The sequence below is a fragment of the Melanotaenia boesemani genome, chromosome 22 (genome assembly GCF_017639745.1).
Source record: "Melanotaenia boesemani isolate fMelBoe1 chromosome 22, fMelBoe1.pri, whole genome shotgun sequence".
Lineage (NCBI taxonomy): Eukaryota > Metazoa > Chordata > Actinopteri > Atheriniformes > Melanotaeniidae > Melanotaenia > Melanotaenia boesemani.
The window spans coordinates 25,551,270-25,575,989 of record NC_055703.1 but is presented as its reverse complement, the minus strand read 5'-3'; the positions used below and the strand labels follow the sequence as shown (position 1 = coordinate 25,575,989).

The following is a 24,720-nucleotide window of genomic DNA, read 5'->3' as shown; positions in this document are numbered from 1 at the left end:
AATTACTCTTTTATGGCCCAGATGTGAGCAGAGGATCTGCGTTTTAATGTGTTGAAGAGACACATTGAAGTCGACTGTTACTGTGGACTCAGTTTCCCAGAATGCCACTGCTCAGCTCTGTGCTGACCTCTGCTGGTCAGGACCTGTCAGTGCACATGGAGACACAGCAAAGCTGAGCACAAAGAAAAGAGGCCGATCTATACAAAGACCTATCAATAATCAGGCTGAAACTTTATCTTTGGACTTTACAGAAAATTATTTCTGCTTTTTACGATATTTTGATTTAAAATGAAAAAGCTAAAAGACACCTTTTCAATAATTAAAGTAAATCATTTATTTGCTAATCGTCTAATAAACTCAATAACCTCTGTAATAAACAGCTGCAGGAAAAACAAACAATAAAACAACAACAGTTGAAAACAAACATGAGGTTTGTTTCTATTGTTGCAGAATCATGAATTATCTACAGATCAAGGCTTCAGTCTTCCAGTTCGATCCGGTTCCTCCGCAGCTCATCAATCATCTGACCAACATCTGAACCAAATCAACTGACTGATCGGGAGAACAAACTAAAAATACAGAAAGATCAAACAGAAGAGCTGCGATGTGATTGGTGGAAAAAGACATTTATTTACAAAACATTACAGTCACACCAATGAAAAACAAACATGTACAAAAACACAGAACATCTTTTACAAACAAACACAGCTGAAGACAACAGTCACACATTCACCGATCAGTAATCAATAACACCTCAGGGAGATCATTATCAGTGAGCGCTGGTCATGTGACCTCAGACGGTTCCATCATTTCTTCTGGAGAAAGAAGGAGTCAAATCTGGACTGACTGATCTGATCAGAAGGATCTGAAGAGCAGATTAGCTGCCGATCAGAGAAAAATCCCCAAACTCCTGAAGTCAGTCTTAAATTCCCTTTTCTCACAGCAGACACAACAAAGCCAAGAGAGTTAATTTAATATTCATCAGTTTTTAGATTTCAGAACTGAAATACATTCCAGAAAAACTGGAGATGTTGGCAAATTAGAGCTAATTATGAGATATAAAAATACATCATTTTAAACAGATGATTTGGTCCAAAAACAAAAAAGATTTTCTCCAGTTTGTCTCCAAATGTGAGAAAATTATGGAACAGTTTAAAAACAAAGTTTCTCAAAGATAGATTAAATAGATTTCCATGTTTGTTTTTCTACTGTCAGAATATTATTAAACCATTCAAGTGTGTAAAGGACAAGGAAGCAAGTCTAAGCTGGACACCGTGATCTCTGATCCCTCGGATCGACCAGCATCCAGAAGCATCATCATCATCATCGGCTGACCGAACCACATGAACAAGGATTGCTGTGAAAACCTTCATCAAGCTCTGCAACAGGATTACATTCACAGACGTAACGCTGTGTCAACTTCTTTGGACTCGGAGGAATCTGGGATGGACCATCACATGCTGGAAACCTGGATTGTGGTGGGACCAATCAGTGCTCCAGATCTATTTTAGAAAGAAAAATGGGCCAAAGAGCAAAAGAAGCATCAAGGCTGCAGTTAGTAACAAGTCCAGTCGCCCGGTTCTGTGAGGTATGGAGTGGGATCAGGGTTCTGCAGTGGTACAGGGTTGGATCAAGTTTCAGCGATGGTACAGGGTCAGATCCAGGTTCTGTGATGGGACGGGGCTGGTTCAGGGTTCTGTGACGGTACAAGGATCAGGGTTCTGTGACGGTACGAGGATCAGGGTTCTGTGACGGTACGAGGATCAGGGTACTGTGACGGTACGAGGATCGGGGTTCTGTGACGGTACGAGGATCGGGGTTCTGTGACGGTATGAGGATCGGGGTACTGTGACGGTACGAGGATCAGGGTTCTGTGACGGTACGAGGATCAGGGTTCTGTGAGGGTACGAGGATCAGGGTTCTGTGACGGTACAAGGATCAGGGTTCTGTGACGGTACGAGGATCAGGGTTCTGTGAGGGTACGAGGATCAGGGTTCTGTGACGGTACGAGGATCAGGGTACTGTGACGGTACGAGGATCAGGGTTCTGTGACGGTACGAGGATCGAGGTTCTGTGACGGTACGAGGATCGGGGTTCTGTGACGGTACGAGGATTGGGGTTCTGTGAGGGTACGAGGATCAGGGTTCTGTGACGGTACGAGGATCAGGGTACTGTGACGGTACGAGGATCAGGGTTCTGTGACGGTACGAGGATCGGGGTTCTGTGACGGTACGGGGATCGGGGTTCTGTGATGGTACGAGGATCAGGGTTCTGTGACGGTACGGGGATCAAGGTTCTCTGATGGTACGGGGATCAGGGTTCTGTGACGGTACGGGGATCAGGGTTCTGTGACGGTACGGGGATCAGGGTTCTGTGACGGTACGAGGATCAGGGTACTGTGACGGTAGGGGGATCAGGGTTCTGCAGCATTAATGCAGAAAGGTTCACTGAGACTTGACAACATACATGCTGTTTTCAACAAGGTGATCAATAACCAGAGTAGCAACAAATAACATAAAAATGAAGCCTTTTTAACTGCAATAAAGCCAATAACACACTAACATGTCAATAATGTAATTAAATCCATTTTGATAAGAAAACTACACAAAAATCATGTATTTCTGATAACAAGTCTTTTTTACATTATTGGCTGCAGTTATTACTTTTTTTTTTAAAAAGGACAGTTTTTCATGCTCAATTAACTTGATATATATATCATATATATGATATGATATACAATTATATATAATGAGATACATTATTGGTGTTATTACATTGAAAAGGGTTAAAAATTAAGTTATTGGTTGCTACAAACCACATTCGTCTCACATTACTGCAGCATAGCTGAGGAAGAAGAGGGTACGGGTACAGGAAGAAAGGTCTTCAATGCAGAACAAATAAAAGTCAAAGACCCAAAGTGTTTCCTTCTGTTTTCTGGTTGTTGTTTCTTCTTTCGTGTTCTTTACACGTTTTAGTATTTTTATGCAGAAGGAACAGGATTTATCCAGTAATCTCTAACTTTAACAGACCTCTTATCAGCTACAATCACATCATAGTTCCTGGATTTTCATATCTATAGGATTCTCCAGACATCCACCACAGCACAGCAAAGAGCAGCTCCAGACTGTTGCAGGCCAGGTCTATATGGATATTTAACATTTGCTGCTAAGAACAGATGAAATGAGAAGCTAGTGTAAGCCTTGTGAAGACACCATTTACTAAGCAAAATCCACCTGAACCGGGCTGAGCAAACGGGCCTCTAACTAAGACTGAGTGGTGATTTAAGCCGTGTAAAGTTAGCTAAAAGAGCTAACGTTACCTTTTGTTCAAACATTTGCTCAATGGACAACTGAAAGTCTCCATTTATTGTTTCTACAGCTGTTTGGAAACATGGAGTTACTCACAAAATTTGCATCTACCAACCTCCACGCAAAGATTTCACATATTGTGTACAAAGAAAAGCCATCAGCAGCTTAAACCTCAGGTAACAATGGGGGAAAGTCTTAAAATCATTACCGTTCTAGATGTTTGTAGCAGATGTTTTCTGCTCTGTAAACAGAGTTTACAGACGGCATGTACATACGGTGAGGAAATGATAGATGACATCGGGAATGTTGCACAGCTACAGAGACGTCCTGCTTTAATCTTTGTTGTGGTGGTTTTTGAGCTCTTCACCTTCAGACTCTGGATCAGTTTCTGGATGCAACATGTACAGCTGGACTTCTTTCTTTATCTTTGTTCATAAGCTTCTGGTTGGTTGAGTGCATTCCCTTTACCTTTACCAGCCCACTCAGAAAGCTTCTACGGAACAATCAGAGGGCACTTTGTTCACAGAGATTCCACTTTCATTTAAGAGTGTTTATTTTTTTCCACAATGTCCAAACTTTTCTGATTTGTCGTCTTGCAGGATTTATCTTTCACACTTGTGTACACAGAAAAGCCATCAGCAGCTTCAGCCAGCTTCTCATCCAGATTGTCATCGCTGGTTCAACCCAGAGAAGTTCTGTGGTTCCGGATCAGGAACCACGAAGGGAACAAACATATCTCAGAAGCCATGTTAAAAAACAATAACCATGAACAAACATGTCCGACACAGAACTCTGTTCATGTTTCTCTGGTTCTGTTTGGGTCTTAATGACCACTGCTCTGTTATTACAGACACGTGGACCTACAGCGCCCCCTGCTGACTGGTTCTTCTCTCCAAACCAGCTGAGGGAGACAAATGTGTGCTTTCAGCAGCTACTGGTGCTGTCTGGCAGTTAAAGTGGACCATTTCTCTCTTGTCTGAGCAGAGCCAGAAATCTGCAACAATAAATTAACAATAAACTCATAAACTCAGTGTTTACATTGAATCAACAGATGAACAGAAGTCCCGCCGCCTGGACTGGACTGAATGATTTCTGTGACGCATATTTTGCTGACAAAACTTCTGCAGTGATGAAATATTTGTGGTTGGATCTGAGTAGGCTAGGTGGTGGTATTTCTGACCAGAGAAGACCTCACAGAGAGTATATACAGAAGTAAAACTAGAACCACAAGGTCCTATGTTAAACACAAAGTCATGTTTAAACTAAGTTCACACCCATTTTAAATGTTGTACAAATCGGGACATCATAAAAACCATCTGCTCTTCATGAGGTGTTAAAGGACAGATCAAACCTGTCATCAGTGAACAGAAACCAAAAGTTAGAATCATCCTTACTGCTTCCAGGAGTTAGGAGTCAGTAGCAGCTGGGAGATGTTGGATGAAAGCTTCAACAAGCTGCTGGATCATCAGACTGATTCTGACTTTTAGTTTCTGTTCAGTAAATAAAGACACATTGAGATCTGTCGGCTTGTTTATCTGAAGTTGGAGAAACAGAATTTAACAGCTGATGTTTTTTATTACAGCCTGAAATTTAAAACATTTGAGCTGAAAGGACTTATTTTCTCACATGACTAATGTTTCATAGAAACTGGTCCAGACACCTGAACTGATCCGAGTGGAGTAGCACACTTCTTCCATCTAGAACTGGTGTGGGCTGGTTTGGTCCTAAAGAGCTACAGTCCTGCAGGTTTTCCCTGCTCCAACACACCTGCAGGATGACTATCTAGGAACAAACTTGCCTACTCCTGGTCTAGAAGAATGAGGTTAGCTTAAAATGAAGGATTAAGTTCTGTATGTTCGCGTGTCTTTGCTCCATACCGCCTCCACATTTTAATCTGGAATCTGAGACCCTTCAGCTGGAAGTCATCTGAAGCCACCAAGTAGGAACAGTCTGATTCAGACGGAGCTGCAGATTGTCACCAAGCTTTGACGTCACAGGAAGGCACTGCTAACACTGAACCTGCAGGTTGAGCCTGAACACGTGATCCGGACAGGTCGTCCTCTTCCTCACAGTCTTCCTCACGTGTCCTCTGCTGCTTCATCTTCACACAGATGAACACAAAGTGACAGACAATGATCAGAGGTGATGTTCATAAAACAGTCCAACAGTGGGAACCTGACATGTTCTGAGATTCAGTCTGCTGGAAGAACCACCCAAAACCAGTCCAAACTGGTCCAAACCAGTCCAAACTGGTTCCTCAGGTCGCTGAGGCTCTGCCGAATCCCACCACAGCACCACACTATGATCACATGACTGATTTACACACACACCTGCACAGGTACAGAGCGTCAGAACACAAAGTTCCAGTCAGAGATATGACATCACTCGACGGGCACGCCGTCCACGCTCTCCTGAGAGATCTCAGAGTCCAGGGAGTAGCAGGAGCTGCCGTTGTCCTGAGCGTCCCTGTTGGCATCTTCAGAGAGCGTGGCAGCTGAGGCCCCTCCCCCTCCACCCACGTCAGCCCCACCTTCACAGAAGTGGGCGGAGCCCTGGAAGAGCTGGCTGCAGAGACGGTTGTAGCGGTGGTAGCGGCCGGGCTTGCCGGTGTGGGTGTACATGTGCTCCTGCAGCTGGCTCTTGTGGGAGAAGCGCATGCTGCAGACGGCACAGGCAATCTTTCGTTTCCGTGAGTGCATGACAGCGGGGGCGGGGCTAACCCCTCCGCCGACCCCACCTCCACCACGGCTCCTCCTCAGCTCTGCTGCTAGCTGGTTAGCCAGCGCCTGGCTCTGCCTCAGTGCCTCTTCCAGACAACCTGCGTCCAGCTGCTCCTGAGCTCCCGGGGTCCCTTCCTCTGCACCGGTGTCCAGCTCGCCACCTTGCGACAGGCCCTCCATAAGGCGGGCTGGATCAAGGGCGTGGCTGAACAGGTGCTCCTGTAGGCCCTCTGGCGAGGAGCAGCGCTCTCCACAGCGGGGACACAACAGGACCAGGGGCCGGTCTTTGAAAAGGGACACCTGACTAGGACTGCTGCCTTGAGCTGGGGATGGAGACCCCGCCCCCGGCCCTTCTTCACCATCCTCCTCCTCATCCACACGTTCCTGCTTGATACGATTTGAAACATCCGAGTCGTCTCCAGAAGCCGCAGAACAGACGTTACGTAGCGACGAGGCCTGATGGTCCAAAGGGACGCCCTCCAGTCCGACTGCGAGGGACAGCTGGGAGTGGGAGCGCACTCGGCTTGAAGACCGCCCATCCTCAGGGGCTCCACGGGACACTGTGGTGCTCTTTGGGGCTCCTGGTGTCTCCTTGTTGGCCAGCTGGGAGGAGATCTGGATGCCGTAGAGGTTGGACATGCGGACCACATCTGTGGTGGCGTCCACGTTACCCTCGCCAGGTTTCCGGCACAGCTGGTAGGCATGAAGGAACTTGATGCCGTCCTGCAGCCGGCTCTGGTCCACCTGCTGTTTGGGACACATGCCGGTGTACATGATGTGCAGCAGGTAGCTGAAGACGTCCGGCTGGATGTCGGTGGGCTGAATCTTTATACACTCACTGAGGACACAGAAAAGCACGTCAGACATCAGACACCGATGGACGGAATCAACTGATCCAGATCATCTGATCAGGATCAACTGGTTCAGGATTAACTGATCAAGATCGACTAGAACGGATCATTTCAGCAAGATCAAGTGGATCGGATCAGGATCGGGTAATCTGGATCAAAAAAATCAGGCAATCAGGATCAATTAGACAGGATCAAGATGTTGATCAGGATCACTTTATCAGGATCAATTGTGTTCAACACACATTAAAGATTCACACCTTCTCAGACACACACACACGCACACACACACACACGCACACACACACACACACACAGACACAGAGACCTCCACCCTTGCTCCAGGACGCACCTTACCCACCCTGTAAATATTACTGTCTGCTGGAAATTCTCATTTTCTATAAATATAGAGGTGTTTTAACACCTTTTATATCATTTATATTTGTATTTTTTACTTATTTGTGTGTGCCTGTTATATTTCTATTTTCTTTTTTATGTGTGCTTAAGCCGAGAGGCTCTTCAAAATGTCATGATGTTTGCATAATGACAATAAAGATCTTGAATCTTGGTCTGAACCAGTTTAGCAGGCTGAATGTGAGCTACTGAACGGTTATCTGGATCCATGAGATACAAAATCTGCAGAACAGCAACAGAACCATAAAGATGGAGCTCAGATTTAAATGAAGGTTCAAAAGAACATGAATCACTGCAGGAACCACAGAGACCGTGGCGTTAAGTCCGTTTCATCAGCTTACGGTCGGGTCAGCAGAACCGTGAACGAGGTCCAGAGTTATGGACCTGAGACGTCTCACAGCAGCTGCGTCCACTGATGCAACAGCTTCAGACGATCTTCAAAGACATTTAAAAACCTGCCGATCAGATTTTCAAAGAAACCACGAAGTGATGGTTTACAGCAGAGATGTCAAACTCATTTTAGTTCTGGAGCCACATTCAGCATAATTTCATCTCAAATAATAACGGAGATTTGACCCAGTACAGAACAAGTTATTGGAAATGTTTTATATTTAAACATAAAAACCTCACCTGGATGAATTAGGAATTATTATTCATTTTTATTGAAGTATTGCAGTTAATATTTTCTATGTCATTTTCATATTAACCAAATTCCCCCTGCTGGCCAGATTGGACCCTCTGGTGGACCAGATTTGGCCCCTGGGCCGTATCTTTAACCCCGTTTTCCTCAACAGGTCCGGTCAGGTTCGGTCCGGTACAGGTTGGTATGCATTTTTTCACATTTCCACAGAGAAAAACTGGAAAGGGTGCCAGAATATCCAACCAGAGATGAGATTTACTGAACCAAACTGCACCAAACAGTCCCACACCGACCCGGTCCTGCTAAAAGCCCATTTCCACCAGCACCCCTGGTTTCCAGAGTCCAGTTCAGAAGGTTCTGACGCAGGTCCAGGTAACAGCTGGTTAGCAGAGTTTCTAAACACAGCCAGAACCACATTGGACTGAGGAGTCCAAGTTCCAGATGCTCTGATCAAAAAAACTCTGCGATCAGGTCTGGAACCTCGACCTCCATGTTTCTTTCAGACCTGCTGATCTCCTGACAGAACTGGGTCAGAGTTTTGCTGCAGAACCTGAACAACCTACTAGAGCAGGGCTCCTCAACTCTGGTCCTGCAGGTTTTAGATGTTTCTCTGCTTCTACTCACCTGGATCAATGGATCGTTGTGCAGAACTTTACAACAAGCTGTTGGATCCATTTCCTTTGAATCCGGTGTGTTGGAGCAGGGATGCACCTAAAACCTGCAGGACTGTGACCCTCCAGGCCCAGAGTTGATGAGCCCTGCATTGGAGTCTTACAGTAGATGTGAGATGTGTGCTCTCACCTGGACTGGTGGATGAAGATCATCTTGAAGTAGTTGGAGAAGGCGGCCAGCACGGCCCGGTGAGCTTTGAAGTAGACGTTTCCGATGGCGACGGTGCAGTCACACAGGAAGCCGAACTCTCTCTGCACGTTGAGCTGCTGCAGCAGGAAGAGGCTGTGAGACGACACCTCCATGACCCGTCTGAAACACACACACGGGTTCTGAGTCCTCACATGAAACCAAATCACACACATTTTCTCCTGGAAACATACAGAATCTGAGTCTGTCTGAGGCCAGAACCCGCGACCCAATTCCAAAGTTCTTCTTTATTCTGTTGTTTTCAACCAATTTATTATTTCCTTTCTGTTTGGGTTTTTAAAGACCTGGTTCAGAACTGTAGTCAGGAGAACATAATAGAACCTCTGCAGTTTGTACTGGACCCACGGTGATCTCCACCTCTGCACCATCATGTTTAATGCAACACTGATCATTCATCACATCGATCCTGTTCACACACAGAACCCTTAAACTGGACCGGTTCTGGTCTGTCAGACTCCTCCTGTGCATCAGTCACGGAGGAGAAGAACCTTCCAGAACCTGGACCAGATCTCTGCTGTGGCTCTTCAAAACGTCCAGAATATTTTATAAACACAACAAAGTGTGACCACAACGTGCAGGTGTCTGTTCCCAGTGACACTAAACCTAAACAACAAACAAACAAACACCAACACAGATGAAAAAAAGAAAAAGAAAAACGTGCACGCGCAGACACCTGTCCTTAAATCAGGGCGATGCGATGTCAGTAGAAGCCACCAGGCCCCGCCCACCTTTAACATCAACTCAGGTGCAAAAAATATGACCCTGAACATCTGCACACGTGACCTCTGACCTGAGTGAAGGTCATCTGCAGGACACGCACGCACGCATACACGCGCGCATGCACACACCCACACACAGAGGAGGATGACGAGGGTGATAAAGAAGCATTCAGGTGTCTTTAAGCCACTGGAAACTGTCCGTGACCTAAACACACCGGAAACCAGACCTCCGCGCGCCCCAGCGACACCACTGCTTCGCGCGTGCACGTCGCGTCGCGCCCGCCGGGCTGGCTGCATCCTCCTCCATCCTCCTCCCCTTCATCCACATTCACCAAAACACGCTTGCCTCATCAACCGCACGCGCACATGCAGGTGCGCGAGCGTTCGCCCTGCGCCCCGCACGCGGCCCCTGTCTGCGAGTGGCGCGCACGCGCGCCGATAATCAGCCTCTTACCGCAGAAACGAGCAGATTGTCTTCAGGAGCCGATTTGTTGCTGCAGACGCGATCTCGCGGAGAGCCGCGTCACGTCTCGCGAGAGGAAAGGTCAAAGGGGCTGGTCACGTGATCCGGCTGTGGAACCGGTGACATGTAATCAATAATCAAATAATCAATAACAGACCATTTGTTAGATGGAGATGCAGCAGAACAGATCAATGAGATCAATAATCAGTGATTAGAGAGGAAACAGCTGCAGAAAGACCCGGATCAGAACCAGAACACCAGCTGCTGGGTCCACAAGCAGTCCTTAAACTCAACACATCTGACACACAAAACCACAACAGAATTCCAGGTTCTGGGTTAGTCCCGAAGCTGGAAGTCATCCAGAAGTCTACCTGGTTCTGCAGAAAAGGACAGTCTCTGGTCAAGGAGAGAAGTTCCTGCTTCAGTTTAATGGACCAGAACTGGGAAGGAGATCCAGAACCGGTCCAGAAGCCAGTTGAAGCAGTCAGTGTTACAGGATCCTGCTCCTCCTTCACGATGAGGTCCAGTTCTCAGCGGATTTTATCCAGTTCAGGGACTAAACAGAACTACGCTGTAGCAACTTTTATGGACACATTGGCTGAAACTTTTTTTTTTTTTTTCTTCTTCTTTTTTTTATTTATTTTAATTATTTTGTTTTCACATTATTGTCATTTGTTTTAGTTGTATTTTGTTTGTAAAAAGCTTTGGGCAGCATAGGCTGTTGGGAATGTGCAGCTAGATAAATACATTTGACCTTGAACTGGAAAACTGGATTCAGCTAAGTTCGTTCCAGATTCAGACCAAAACTGAATCAGGAACGACCTACAGACGCTTCATCTTTGTCTTACTGAAAAATGAACTGACATCAGAAAACTTTTTTACTTTGATGTTTGTGTTGTTGTGTGATCTGAAGACTGAGTTGCTTTCCAGGGATAAATGAAGTGAATCTGAAAAACTGAGAGAAGATTTAGAAGATGCTCTGACAGATAAATTCTGTACCACATCAAAGGTGCAGAGTGAGACGTCAGTACGTCATCACACCTCTGAATTAAATTAATTTTCAGTTTCTAGAAATCCACTCAGAGTGAGACCTCCTCGCTGTTCGCTACTCTGATGAATCTGGTTGGATGGACATGAAAAAACAAACATCTTTTCTGATTAAAATCTACAAACTAACGTATTGTAACCAGTTAATTTATTTTTATTTGAAAGGTTAAATTTACTCAAATGACTAAAAATGATCTGCACATGCCAATAATGAGAAGGATTTACAAGTAAACGTTTAGGACTGTAGTCAATCTTCTCAGGAATAGACGTCCAAACACGTTCAGCCCAACGTCAGGTGTTCAGAGAAACTAAAAAACCAGAGAGCTACGTCTCAGACGCTCCTGGCCTCTTCATGACAGTACAAATAAAAACGGACTGAACAATCTGACAAATTAAAAACTAAGTTAAAAATTAATGAAAAGGTTAAAACAAATAAATAAAGTTAAAAGAATATTTTTTGTACAGTTTTTTTTAAATCTGAAATCAGTGTGGGTTCACAGTCTAAATGGCTTATTAATAAATCTGGTGGTTTGTTCTCATATTGACTGTGCCGCCTGCCTCAGGGCAGAAAGTAAACTAAGTGATGTCCAGGGTCCTACTTGTTTATTACTCTCTAGTGATAACGGTTGTTTGTAATGAGGGGAGGAGGCAGCCGATAATGTCCTGGGCCATGTTGGTGATTTTCTGTGTGTCCCCTGTCAGGACACAACCTAAAGATGCTTAGATTGTTCCTGTCCAGGACCTGTGTAGTGTAGACATTGCTGTGTCTTCTTTTTTATTTATTTATTTAGTTATTATTTTGCCTTTAATACAAGTTTAACTCATTAAGACACGAGGTCTCATTCGTGTTTATGGACCATAGGAAGTTATCTCATACATTTGAAGTGAGAAGTTTTAGGTCAGTAAGGATTACCAAAATTATTTCTATTTCCTAAATGACATCTCTGCTGTTGCCTTGTAAAGCTCAGGATGGAGGATTGAATCAAAGAGAAGATTTGATCCATTCTGACGGTTTCCTTATACAGGTAATTATATTCATAAATATTCATGAATTGGAGGCCCCGGAGAAGATCAAGGACATGATGGGTGGAGTATGTCTCTCAGCTGGCCTGGAAGCGCCTTGGGAATCCATCAGATTGGAAGAAGTGGAAGAAGTGGGAGAGAAAGGGAAGTCAGTCTGAAAAGTCCGTTTGAGCTGCTGCACCTGCAGCCTAACCTCGGATAGCGGTAGATTATGGATGGATTTGTTTACATTTTTATTATAATTTGACTATAGTTAATTGGAATGAATTGGCCCACTTTGGAATTAATTGGTCTGTGTCTGTAAAACTGTCTTGGATGAACAAAAAAGAGGGGAAGCGATTATTTTACTTTGAAGGCTGCGCTTGTGACCAGAAGTCTTTTATTTTGGCTTCCTCGCGTGACGGAGCGGCAGTCTGCGCGGAAGTTCTTTCATCCTGCGGGAGGAGAGGAAGAAGAGGTTGATCTTCGTCTCAACTTTCCGCCTGAACACAACAAACTACCCGGGGAGGAAACTCCGGCGCCCCGGGAACATTCGCTCTCCGCCGCCGAAAACAGCAGCTCCTCCGCGGGCTTATAGAACTCACGGTGAGTCCGCGACTGCTTGTCCGGCCTTTTGAGTTCTCTTGCCGGGGAAAGACAGTAAAAAGTCCCTGCGGCCTGCTGCTCTTGGTGCTAGCTGAGTGCGGTGGCAGTGCGGGGGCGGCGGGGCTGTTTGCGGGAGAGATTTGGTTCACTTGCGTCAGTTATTGTCGTGAACGGGTCTAACGTCCGGTCCTAATTTGCGAAATAAAATCTGGGTAATTAACTCGGTGTTGTTTAATGGCTTGTTGAAAGAAGCTTCACATTAACACCGTATTTAATTTGTTGTAAACATTAACTATACTTTTATGAGTAGATAACCATCAACCGCATCCGTCCGCAGATTTTTTTTCACACCACTAGGGCATAAGTTCTTTTTTATTTTGGAGGTCCAGCTGCTGAATTTCCCGGTGTTAGCGATGCTAACAGTTACTAGCTTCTTTTAGCTAGCCGGAATCGTAATCTCCATTTTATCTCTTCCTCTGTCCTCCCCAGCACGACCTGTCTGACCTGCTTCATGCGGGCCCCTCACTGCGTTTGGCAGTGCGCGTGGTCGTTGTGCGGGAGCGGACGGCGAGCCGCAGTTATCAGAACCAGGGTGACAGGACGAACTCTTATTTCACGGTGTTTCAGTGCAGAGTTTGGTGGCAGGCTGTACAACCCAGAATCCAGCGGTTCAGGTGTGCGGCTCTGACACACCTGAGCTGGGCGCGGTTTGACCGGCGGACCTTTCAGCTGAAAGACGAGCCTGTAATCTGATGAGGAAGAACTGTGCTGGTTCAGTTCTGACTCAGCAGGTGCAGGAACCACTGATGATGCATGTGAACACAGATCAGTTCTGGGCTTCTTGGAGTAGTTTAGCCTTATGAGGGTGTGAACCTGAACCAGGCTGACGGGCTTCACCATGGTGGTTCTGAACTTTCTTTGTTGATCACATATACAGAGTGAGATTTAAGCGTCATGGGACTCTTACTCAGCACAAATCAGCTGATTGATAAGATCAGGTTTGACTGCAGAGATTAGAAGGTTATGTCATCAAGACCAGACAGCAATCAGAAAACTGTTTCTGTGAAGTTGCAGGAACTCTGAAACATTTATCTGTCCTCTAAGAAGGCGGAAATCAGCTCTGATTCATTTACTGACTAAATAGTCTTTTTTTGTCAATAGGGGCGTCACGATCACTTGATTTCACAAATAATCCCTGTATTAAAAGCCACCGTTAATAAACAGGAAAGTCCCCTCAATATTGTCACTTTCCATAAAGGATTTTGTCTGAAACATTTCAGCAGATCCCTGCAGCTTGAAACAACATCTGTGTGTTGCCTTTTCATTCTGTACAAGCTAGAGAAGGGCCGTGTTGGACGGCAGAGGAAGAGTTATCCCTCCAAACAAACAGATTAAGTCAGAGATCACCAACTCCAGACCTCTTGGGCCAGTGTCCTGCGGGTTTTAGATGTTTCCCTGCTGTACCACACCTGACTCAAATAATGTGTCGTTAAGAGGCTTGTGCAGAACTTGACTACAAACTGTTGTAGAACCATTTGTTAGGGTGTGTTGCAGCAGGGGAACATGCACCCTGCAGAGCACTGGCCTGAGAGGCCATTTTTCTTCTTATTAACGACAAACACCAGGGTGTCATTGAGGAGGAGGTCTCACCGGCCTGTAAAGCATAACATACAAAAGTTGCAGGAAAAGAATGAAATAATTCAGTTTCACCATTTGCTGGATAAACAACAGATTTGTACGATAAAGTAAATGTACAGTAACTTGGTTAAGTCATGTTAATATTTCCCTGATGTAGCATTAAATTAAAATGTTATTGTCATTTACAATTTTATATTTATGTACAACACAAGTTGGGCTTTTTTTTTACAGATTGACCGACTCGCGGGCGGTTGGTGCCTTTAGTCATCAGTGTGCAATGATCTGTAGAAGAAACAGGATTAATGGTGCGTTCAATAAAGCTCACCAACCCCGACTTCACCCAGTAAAAATGACTGTCCAACAACGGTTTACAGCAGCATAAACTTTATCTACGCTAAACAAAAACAAGCTGTACATGTAGGAAACTACAACACATTCACAACGTTTCTTACAGAATACAGTGAAGTCATGGTTTACCGTCCACGTCTTTCATATTCTGATGTGATCGTTTCCACATACTGGTTCAATAATGTTCTGTAAAGAGACCTCGCAAGGAAAACAAACTGCTTCCTGGTGACGTGCAGATGGGTTTTGTCACCAACATCGCTCTTAGCTAGGATGTCATTCCCAGATCCGACGTCCGAGCTGCGAGTCAAATTAAACGCACCATTAATTTCACACGTTTATTTCCACTCTTCCAGTTTTATTTGTGTCACACAGCAGCTGGACGTCAAAGCTAGCTGATGTTTTTCCCCTGTTTTTAAATTATCTGTTGAAACAAATGTTTAGAAGTATTTTTATAATGTAGTTGCTCTGGTCCACATAGAAGTCCTGTAGTCTTTTCGTCTGTTTTCTGTCCAGAGTTAAATGTAGGATTTATTTATTCTTTACAGAGCAGCGGGCATTTAGCTGGAATGAAACTTTTTGGCTATTTATGTTATAAGGAGTGTTGATGTGGTTTTACATGTTTATATCGTAGTGAAATGAATTAAAGCAAAATAATCGTAAAATTGGGATTATTTCTTTGACAGTAATCGCACCAAAAAAAAATCTACAATCGTGACGTCCCGGGCAAATATTCATGTGAACATGTAAAATGAAATTACATTTTTACGAGCTGTACTTCCATCACAGCTGTTCACAAAATAAAAGAGATATTTCTAAAACTTCAACCAAAGATTTGCAGGCGTTTCCATTAAATGGCGTTTAACCGTTAAAATCTCGTCCCGCGATGCTCCACTTTGAGGATTTCTTATTCTTTGTAAAACTCTGCATTTCGCTGTTGTTTGCTGTCCTGTGATGCCTCCAGATTCTAGTTTAGAATTACATGTGGTCAGAGTGCGAACCATACCGTGGGCTTAGGGGGAGCCGCTTTTTTGCATTTTCTATCTTTTTTCGGCAAGAACATGATGCCAGCTGATATTACAGCTTGCCCCACAGAACATAAGCGTACCAATACATAATGGTTAACAACTCTTATGCAACAATAATACATAACAGATGCAAATGTCCCTTGCAAAAAAAAAATTTTACCACTCTTTTTGCGAAGATCAACTTACATAGTTAATATTCCCCACATATCACACACGTACACAGCGATGCTTGCCATACACAATATAATGAGCAATGATAGTTTCCCATATTGTAAATAGTTAAAGCAGGTCTTACCTTTTACGCATTTACTTCTTTTATTTTGTATTTAACGTAGATCTACAGGAAGTTTAACTTGGAGCGCCGCCAAGCTTCAGTGGTCACAATAATTACAGCATCCATAGTCATACTTTAGGCTACAGTGAATTTGTGAGAAATCAACATACATTTTATTGTCAGTATTATATAGCGCCCCCAACATTTCATAAATCCTGTTTCTAGGGGAGCTCATGTTTCATTGAGGGGAGCTATAGCTCCCCCAGCTCCCCTGTGGTTCGCACCCTGCATGTGGTATCTAAGCTGGTGGAAAGCTGGTCGTTTAGATCGTAACCAGCATCACGTATCACCAGTTAAACATCCCAGCATTGATCAGTGGCAGTGCTGCAGAGTAGGACGGCAGGAAGTAGCTCCACCATGGCGTTAACTTTCTGTTTCATCAGGTCACACAGCGTCTCATGTTTGAGTAAAACGTCTCCCACAGACTTCACAAATATTAATATCTGATATTAGGACAAATGTAATGAGAAAGCTAAACAACTAGAAGAAATTATTATAGATGAAAATCTGATTAAAATCCAGATGACCCACAGGTACTTAAACACATCATGTGTTTGTAGATCTGCAGGAGTCTGGAGGCATCAGCGGAGTCTCAGAGCTCCACGTGATCCGTGCACACGTCTGATCTGTGAGGATGACGGTAAAATCTGTGTGAAATGTTTGTGTGAGTAGACTGATTATGTGGAGACAAACACATTTACAAGAACCTAAAGTTATACTTAGATTATTTTACACATTTGAAACGCGGTCAGATGAAACAGGTGTGTTCAGTTTTCATTACCATGCCGATCAAGGACGACAAACTGAACAATTTTCAGGCTTGACACACTTGACCGTGACAGCCATTAGGTGTGATGAGCATCAGCATCAGTCTGCACATGTTTCAGATCCAGGATCAGATTCAGAATCAGAGCAGCCGTCTGATATTAGAGATGTTAGAATAGTTTTACAGACTTCCTTCGTAAAAGCTGGTTAATTATCATCTGCAGCTCGTGTGACCGAGTGGAGCATCGTCACTCACAGAGGATCTTTGGTTTGTAGAGATTTATACTGACAATGAAGCACAGCATAGTCCAGAACCCGATCCAGATCAGAGGATTGGTCTGGTTCTCTCAGACCAGAGCTCTGGTCTGATGAACCAGGACTCTCAGACCTGAGCTCTGGTCTGATGAACCGTGTGAAAGTTTCCTTTTCTGGTGTGAAGACGATGCGAGGCGATGAGAAATCCCCCAACTCTCGGGTGAAATAAGATCTCCGATGATTCAGGTTTAATCTCGATGAGTCATCTCAGGACTGAGTCGGTTCTGAGACGCTCTGCAGAGCAACCACAGCGGAGCGAATAATGACTGTTTCTTCTTCTTCGGTTTCCAGGGCGATGGCGCGGCCGAGCCACAGCGATCACGTCCTCCAGCAGCTCAACAACCAGCGGGAGTGGGGCTTCCTGTGCGACTGCCTCATCGCCATAGGTGACATCTACTTCAGGGCGCACAAGGCCGTCCTGGCTGCCTGCAGCTCTTACTTCAGGATGATGTTCATCCGGGACCAGCAGGGGGCGGGCCGTCTGGACCTGAGCAACATGCAGATCAGCGCCGAGTGTTTCGACCTCATCCTGCAGCTCATGTACCTCGGACGGATCGTCGTGGGAAGCTACGAGTTTGAGGAGCTGAAGGCGTCCATGGCGTACTTGCAGATGTACTACATCCCTGATTCGCTGGAGGACCTCAGGGACATCAGGAGTTCCAACCTTACCCCATCTTCTTCAGCTTCCTCATCCTCTTCATCCACATCCTCTACCGGACTCACTGGTGGGAAAATGATGTTCGGAGTCCGGATGTATGAGCAGCAGAAGCCTGCAGCCCAGGAGGGCGAGCGCTCGGTGAAGGCAGCGAGCAGCAGCAGCGGGCGTCCAGCTGTACCTGCCGTGGTCAGCAAGCCAGCAGGGGCTGAGGAGGCGGTCACCGCTCCTCTGATAGTGGCCCCGCCCACTGCAGACGGAGCAATCGAACAGCCATGTGACCTCAGGAAGCGGTCTGGTGGCAGGAGCTCAGCTCTCAAAGACCGGCCCAGATTCGGCCGCACCTACACCTGCGATGACTGCGGCTTCGTCTTCAGCTGCGAGAAGCTGCTGATTGAACACATCCTGACCTGCACCAACCGGAAGGCTTTCCATCCGCCCCGAGGGAACATGGAGGGCGACAACGACTCCAGCAAGGCGGAGAGCTCAGCCTCTGAGAGCATGGAGGAGCACCGGGTCGTCTGTAAAGGCGAGGATGACCCCGACCTCCCCATCAGGTCAGTGGCGGCCGGGACGGATGGCGAGCCCAGGTCCACCAGGAGCATCAAGACGGAGCCAGAAGAAAACGTGTTCCCTGAGATTGAGATGGTCCGAGTTGGCGACCATGTTTCCAGGAACTGTAGCAAACGTAAAGATGCGCAGAGGGAGAACATGGAATCAGACCGCGAGCCAGAACCGGGCGTGTCGGGTCTGGAGAGCAGCGGTGAGTCGGCAGAGGGTCACCCGTCGAGCAGCAACGACTCCGGAATTCCCTCGAAGCTACGGAAGGTCAAAGACGAGCGGCAGGACAGCGACTGCGCCCCCTGCGAGCTGTGCGGCGCCCCGCTGACGGAGGAGGACCGCTCGGCCCACTACCTGTCCAACCACATGGGCCACATCTGCGCCTGCGGCAGGTGTGGCCAGGTGCTGATCAAAGGCCGGCAGCTGCAGGAGCACGCCGAGCGCTGCGGCGAATCGCACGGCGGCGAGTCGGACTCCCACGGCGAGGACGAGTCCTCGCTGCTGGGGGAGCCTCAGGGGATGGAGGAGGCGGACCTGGCGTGCCCCCACTGTGGCCTGCTTTTCCAGAATGAGAGCCTGGCGCTGGATCACGCTCTGTCCTGCCACGACCAGGAGCTGTTCCGGCCCGTAATCCTGGAGGAGGGATCCGAACCGGATCACCGCCGGAAACACTTCTGCAGCATCTGTGGCAAAGGCTTCTACCAGCGCTGCCACCTGCGGGAGCACTACACCGTCCACACCAAGGAGAAGCAGTTCACCTGCCAGACCTGCGGGAAGCAGTTCCTCCGGGAACGCCAGCTCCGCCTGCACACCGACATGCACAAAGGAATGGCGCGCTACGTGTGTCCCGTCTGCGACCAGGGAACCTTCCTCAAACATGACCACGTGCGACACATGATCTCGCACCTGTCGGCCGGTGAAACCATCTGCCAGGTGTGTTTCCAGATCTTCCCCGGCGGCGAGCAGCTGGAGAAGCACATGGACGTCCACCTGTACATCTGCGGCGTCTGCGGGGAAAAATTCCGGCTCCGGAAAGACATGAGGAGCCACTACAACTCCAGACACACCAAGAGACTATAGAACGTTACAGAGAAGCCATAAATGTGAGAACAAATCGTGCACTTGAACACCAAAATGACTTTTTATCTGCACTTTTAGATGTTTGTGTGACCGCAGCAGGTGGCTGGTGATTGGCTGCTTGGATACTGGTGGGCGGAGCCTTACATTTCCTGCTCTGTTTGTAGAGAATTTCCTTCCTGTTTGTCAGACTGACTTCACTCCACATGAAATATGAGATTTACATTTCAGGAACTTTAACGGGTTCTAGAAAAATTCTCCAGCCGCTTCAGAACCAGAGAAGCTGTTATCAGAACCTCAGTGACATTTTTACCAAAGTTAAGTTTGCTAATGGACTCATCAGGTGGATCTGGACCAGTTCCTGACTCCACCCGGATCTCTTGTAGTTAGAGTGGTGCTGAACTTCAGAGTCATGTGTGACGGGTCAACTTCCTGTTTCAGAGCCAGGACTTGGGGGCCGCTATCCTGCAGGTTTTTGTTGTTTTCCGGCTCCAACACACCTGATTCAAATCAAATAAATCCAACAGCTTTTTGTCAATTTCTTCACATCAACCCAGTAATTTCAGTCAGGTGTGTTGGAGCAGGGAAACAACAACCTGCAGGAGAGCAGCCCTGGAGGACTAGATTTTGACACCTGTGTTCTAGACGGTCCAAATCCTGCTCAATGGCCCGGTTCCTCATGTCCCGCTTCACGTTTGGTGCCTTTACTGTCACACTGTCTGCCGGGATGCATGATGGGAGGACGGGCAGGCACAGGTACCAGGCCCACCCCATCAAACTAGACCTGAAAAACCCCAACAAAACACTAGAATCAGAACCGAGCCACTGGACTCCACTGTCAGGCCTCATGAGCCCTCTTGTCCATGCACTTCTGCCAAATCAGAACCAGTTCTGGTCCATTTCAGCAGCTCAGAACCAACTGCATTATTAGAAACATCCAAAACCAAACTTTTATAATCCAGATCCAGAATGACTCGTACACCACCTTAGAACACTTTGGAACCAGAACCAAACCAACAGTGAGCGGTTTCCAGCTGGACTAGCCGAACATTTCAGTCCAAACCAGTTTAACTAGATCTCACAAAACCGTTCTTAAACTGTTCCAGAACGGTCCTGGTCCGTCATGGCTTAAATTCCAGTTCTGGTTCAGAGTCTGTTTCTGATCCTCATCCTGTTGTCGGCCCAGATCTTGTCTCAGGTTCTGGTTCAGGGAGCAGACTGTCAGCCATGTTTAAAATCCAGAACCAGCATGGCGTTTAGTCGGTCTGATCCAGGCCAGACCTGATTATGTGGGTCTGTGGTGGGAAAATGGTGCTTAGAAGGTTCTAAAGTTGAACTAGCTCTGAACTGGATCCAGAACTGGCTCTGAACTGGATCCAGATCCAAGCAGGTAAAGGGGTGTAAAGGCCCGGTAGAAGCAGCAGGAGGCCAGAGGTCGCTTCAACAGTTCTGCTGGGACAATCACTTCAACTGGATCAGAACCGCGAGGCGAACCGTCAAACTAAAGCAGATTTTCTGCTGCAGGAACCTTTAAACACTAGTCTTGCTCCAGCAGTTCTTCAGGTTCCTGCAGCAGGAACTGTACAGGTTCTGGATCCAGCGGGACGGAACCATGAGAACGTTCCTCTAATAAACGGCTGGGTGTGAGTTCAGGTTGTTGATGTTCTGCTGTGTGAATACGGGCCTTTTCAAGCTCCAAATAAACCAAGTGAACTTCTGTTTGTGTCATTAGTGTGTTCAAATCAATCTTTATTGTTCCTGTAACAGCTGCAGTACACAGTGTGTCCACACGAGGGCGCTGCAGGAGCACCTGCTCAACTCTCCACCTTCTGACCTGCTTCTGCGTGTTTACTCAGATTTCAAGCAACACCTCGGAGATGAAGAAGAAAACACTGAAGTCACCAAAATTCTGCCTTCAGGTTTTGTTCTGTAAATTTTCAGAAGCTCTAGATTAAAAACTGAAAGCACATGAAGCAAGATGACTCGAGCTGCATCTCGTGATCTGCCTCACGTTTCCATCTGATCTATGTAAGCTGCACACTTCCTGCCTTTGTTTTGAGCCCCTCTGCTACGCCAGCATCCACCTGTAGGATCGGTGCAAAAGAGAACATGTTCAGAATTTACTTCAATATTTAACTAATTAAAACGAATGTATGAACAAGGAGCGCTGGGAATGGAGCCAAACAGGCGAACTACACTTTATCAACTTGTGACATAGCTGAGCTAATTCTGGCCCCAAATTAGAAAAAAAAAAAAAAAAAAAAAAAGGGGGGGGTAGCATGAACATGAAAAAGTCCAAAAAACGCAGGGTCATTGACTCTTGTCCCATCACTGTTAAAACAGCATTGAGGACAACAGATAATTAGATGTTATTTTGTTCCATTTCTCCTGCAAACACATCTCCAGGTGTTTACCAGTACGGGGTTGATTCAGGTCAGGACTGCAGGCTGGACGGTCCAGTACCCTCCTCTTCCTCAGCCATGCTGCTGAGGTGGTTCCACCTCTACCAGTTGAAATCTCCGACCCATTTTTAGCCTCCAAATCCAACATTTTCTTAAACGCATCCAATGAGACCAGGTCATGAAGTTTCAGGTCTTAGTTTGTTCCAAGCAAAGGGAGCAGCAGACAAGAAGAAGCCTTCATCCATCTCAGTTCGAAGTGCTGTCCAACCTGAAAACAACACAAAAGCAGATGTAGACAAATCCCAAAAACTGACACAGAGGCCTAAATGTCACGAGCTCAGTCTGAGTTAAAAGCCAGGGAATAAAAAGTTTTTAAATTAGTTGTAAAAACATCCACTGTTGGTGAGGTCCTGCTGTGGAGGGGAAGCAGGCCCACAGTCTGGGCTGTTTTAACTGGGACATCGAGACAACCGGAAGCATCTGATCAGCAGATCTCAGAGTCCTGGACTGGGTAGTGTTAATGGTTGGAAAGATAGGAGGGGCTGGCCCATTTAAACACGTGAAAATAAAATCTTAAAATCCACTCTGAAACGAACTGGGACCAGTAAAGAAGCTAAAACTGGTGTGGTAGGATGCCCCTGACCCTGAATTACGACTATTACGTCGTCTAGCCTCGAAGAGAGAAAAACATGTTACTTTCTCAAGGTCAGAAAAGGAGAGGGATGGTTTGACCTTAGAAATGTTAGGCCGTGATCTCTAAAGATGGAGAAAGATGGGAAGCAAGCAGACCAATAACAGCTTTGTTAGTAATATGCTGACATCTTCGTACGGACAGAGAGGACCATCAGGTTTATGCAAAACTCCATGTTTGAATGTTTTAATGATATTCTGACTGTAGAGAGAAAAATACGGAAATCCCTTCAATCTTTCTTTAAGGAAAATTAATTTAACTGTTTAGTGATTTTATTTTTGGATCTGGAGACGTGCTGGAGATCATCTGAGCGTCTTTGATCCTCAAAGATGGACAAACGTTTAGGAAAGTGTTTTATATTTTAACTGGAATAACTTCACCTGTCTGCAGTGAAATGCATGTCGGAGGAACTGACACAGTTTCTTTCTTCTTCTGTATCGACCCAGCTTGCTTGAAGTTATTGCAGAACGTCACTGATCCACATCTGGAACGTGAATTCTGAGACCTGCTGCCTTCAGGCAGTGGGATCTAAAACCAGGTCCTCATCGGTATTCAATTCAGCTTTATTTTCATGGCGCCAATTCACAACAAAGTCATCTTAAGACACTTTACAGAGAAAAATAATTCAAGCCGATTCATTATGATCCAATTAAAACATCCACATTAGTCCAGTTTATAACAAAAGTCTTCATACAGGCCAGTTTATAACAACGGTCTTCATAGAGGCCAGTTTATAGAATTATTTCCTGTTTAAGGAAAAACCAGCAGATTGCATCAGGACAACCTGACATCCCAGACAGCTACTTCCTGTTGCTACTCGAACAGATTTTGTGGTTGACAAACTGAAACCACTAAGAATAAAAATCAGTGCAAAGGCAAGTTTAATCCAGGAGGTGAGATATCATCCAGTCCCAGTTTGATGGGATTAAATGAGCGGAGCTACAGTCAGAAACAGCTGATCGCATCCCTGACACATCTTCTGCTTCAGAAAAGAATCAGCCAGAAAATCAAACCCGGACCCGAAGGAAATGTTCAGAATTCCCAAAAGTCCAAACTTCCCGTGTCCAGTTCTGACCTGAAACAGGGACAGGGCTTTTGTGAGGACCTGCAGCTCATCATCATCATCATCATCTTTACAGATTAAAGTGCTGCTCAGATTAACAGCTGATGGATTACAGGCTGATGGTGGTGCATTTTTTCAGGACACGAAAAGCTCCATCAGATGTTTCTGCTCTGTTAACACCTGAAAAGTCAAACTTCTCTATGATGAACTTTATAATGCAACAACATCTGAAGAAAAGCTGAAGTTATTCTGAGTATTTTTAAGGAAAACAGCATTTTGGTCTCTTTTTAAGACCAATAAGAAACGTATTACTCGGTTATTCTCTGTCCCTTCATGCACACAACTAACAATAACTGGACTTTTGCAATCCGAGTATGTTAGTCTAACTTTTAAAGTGATTTTACAGGTTTACTCGGCCTAATTGAATAACTTTTTTCTGACTTCCAAACTCTGTGATGTTGTAAATAAAACAGCGTCCATGTTTGATACAGTCAACAGGCTGAGTTTATGTTTAGTGTCCTCTGTGTTTGTTTAACTCGAAGTATCTTCCAAGTCAAATATTGCCATATATTTACGAACTAAATATTTGGAGAACAGCAGTTGCTTTATCCCCATGTACACAGAGGCCATCGTTACCCGCTGTAAAGTGGTTATAGAAAAAGTCAAACAAGACCACATGCAAACGTACTACTGCAGCCCATCCCGAGGTGGGTCACCAGTCCATCACACTGCTATAAGAAAGGAATATTAAAAATGGAACCAGATATTATCTTTTCATGGGAACAGTGGCAGACTACCAGGCCAGGTGAGGGCAGTTATCTGGTTATAATTACGAGGCAAAAGAAACTAACCTGCCAGGCTGGTACCTTTTATTAGTTGCACCAACCAGGTTGGCATGAATGTCAACCATCCAAGAGAAAACAGGATAAGTTAAACTGGTAACACATACCACTACAGACTGGGATCCATGGGGTTTCCCAGTCAGGTCTGCAGAGGCTCGCATCAGTTGCAACTGGTGGTTGAATAATGTTGCATTACAGCTGAAAATGAGATGAAGAAACAGCAACGATTCATGGTGATAATAATAATAATAATAATTATAATAATAATAATCCTACTTTTCATCTTTTCTGCATGTAAACTTGTCAGTGTGCCGACCAAAAATAATAAAGAAAGAAAATTGTGCAGCTCAGGACACAA

At 45.6% G+C, this 24,720-nt stretch overlaps 2 protein-coding genes across 3 annotated transcripts; one reads left to right on the top strand and one right to left on the bottom strand.

The window, feature by feature from the left end:
* Positions 1 to 3,791: 3,791 nt before the first annotated feature.
* Positions 3,792 to 12,439, bottom strand: zbtb25 (zinc finger and BTB domain containing 25). 2 transcript variants are annotated; one of them, XM_041975546.1, is made up of 4 exons: positions 12,410 to 12,439; positions 9,983 to 10,099; positions 8,732 to 8,911; positions 3,792 to 6,866 (listed from the first exon to the last, which is right to left on the bottom strand). In XM_041975546.1, the coding sequence occupies exons 3-4, from the start codon at positions 8,902 to 8,904 to the stop codon at positions 5,690 to 5,692; spliced, it is 1,350 nt and encodes a 449-aa protein (XP_041831480.1). In that variant the 5' UTR covers positions 8,905 to 8,911; positions 9,983 to 10,099; positions 12,410 to 12,439; the 3' UTR covers positions 3,792 to 5,689. The 2 variants fall into 2 exon arrangements, with proteins under 2 accessions (XP_041831480.1, XP_041831481.1); XM_041975547.1 differs by lacking the exon at positions 12,410 to 12,439 and adding an exon at positions 10,874 to 10,915.
* A 37-nt stretch (positions 12,440 to 12,476) lies between these two features.
* zbtb1 (zinc finger and BTB domain containing 1) lies at positions 12,477 to 21,081 on the top strand. The gene is made up of 2 exons (XM_041975493.1): positions 12,477 to 12,646; positions 17,363 to 21,081. The coding sequence occupies exon 2, from the start codon at positions 17,367 to 17,369 to the stop codon at positions 19,365 to 19,367; it is 2,001 nt and encodes a 666-aa protein (XP_041831427.1). The 5' UTR covers positions 12,477 to 12,646; positions 17,363 to 17,366; the 3' UTR covers positions 19,368 to 21,081.
* The last annotated feature ends 3,639 nt before the right edge of the window (positions 21,082 to 24,720 follow it).

Coding starts and splice junctions, on each gene's coding strand:
- zbtb25 (XM_041975546.1), bottom strand. CDS start 8,904: ATGGAGGTGTCGTCTCACAGCCTCTTCCTGCTGCAGCAGCTCAACGTG. Junction 6,867..8,731: donor ATCTTCATCCACCAGTCCAG/GTGAGAGCACAC, acceptor CTGTGTCCTCAG/TGAGTGTATAAAGATTCAGC.
- zbtb1 (XM_041975493.1), top strand. CDS start 17,367: ATGGCGCGGCCGAGCCACAGCGATCACGTCCTCCAGCAGCTCAACAAC.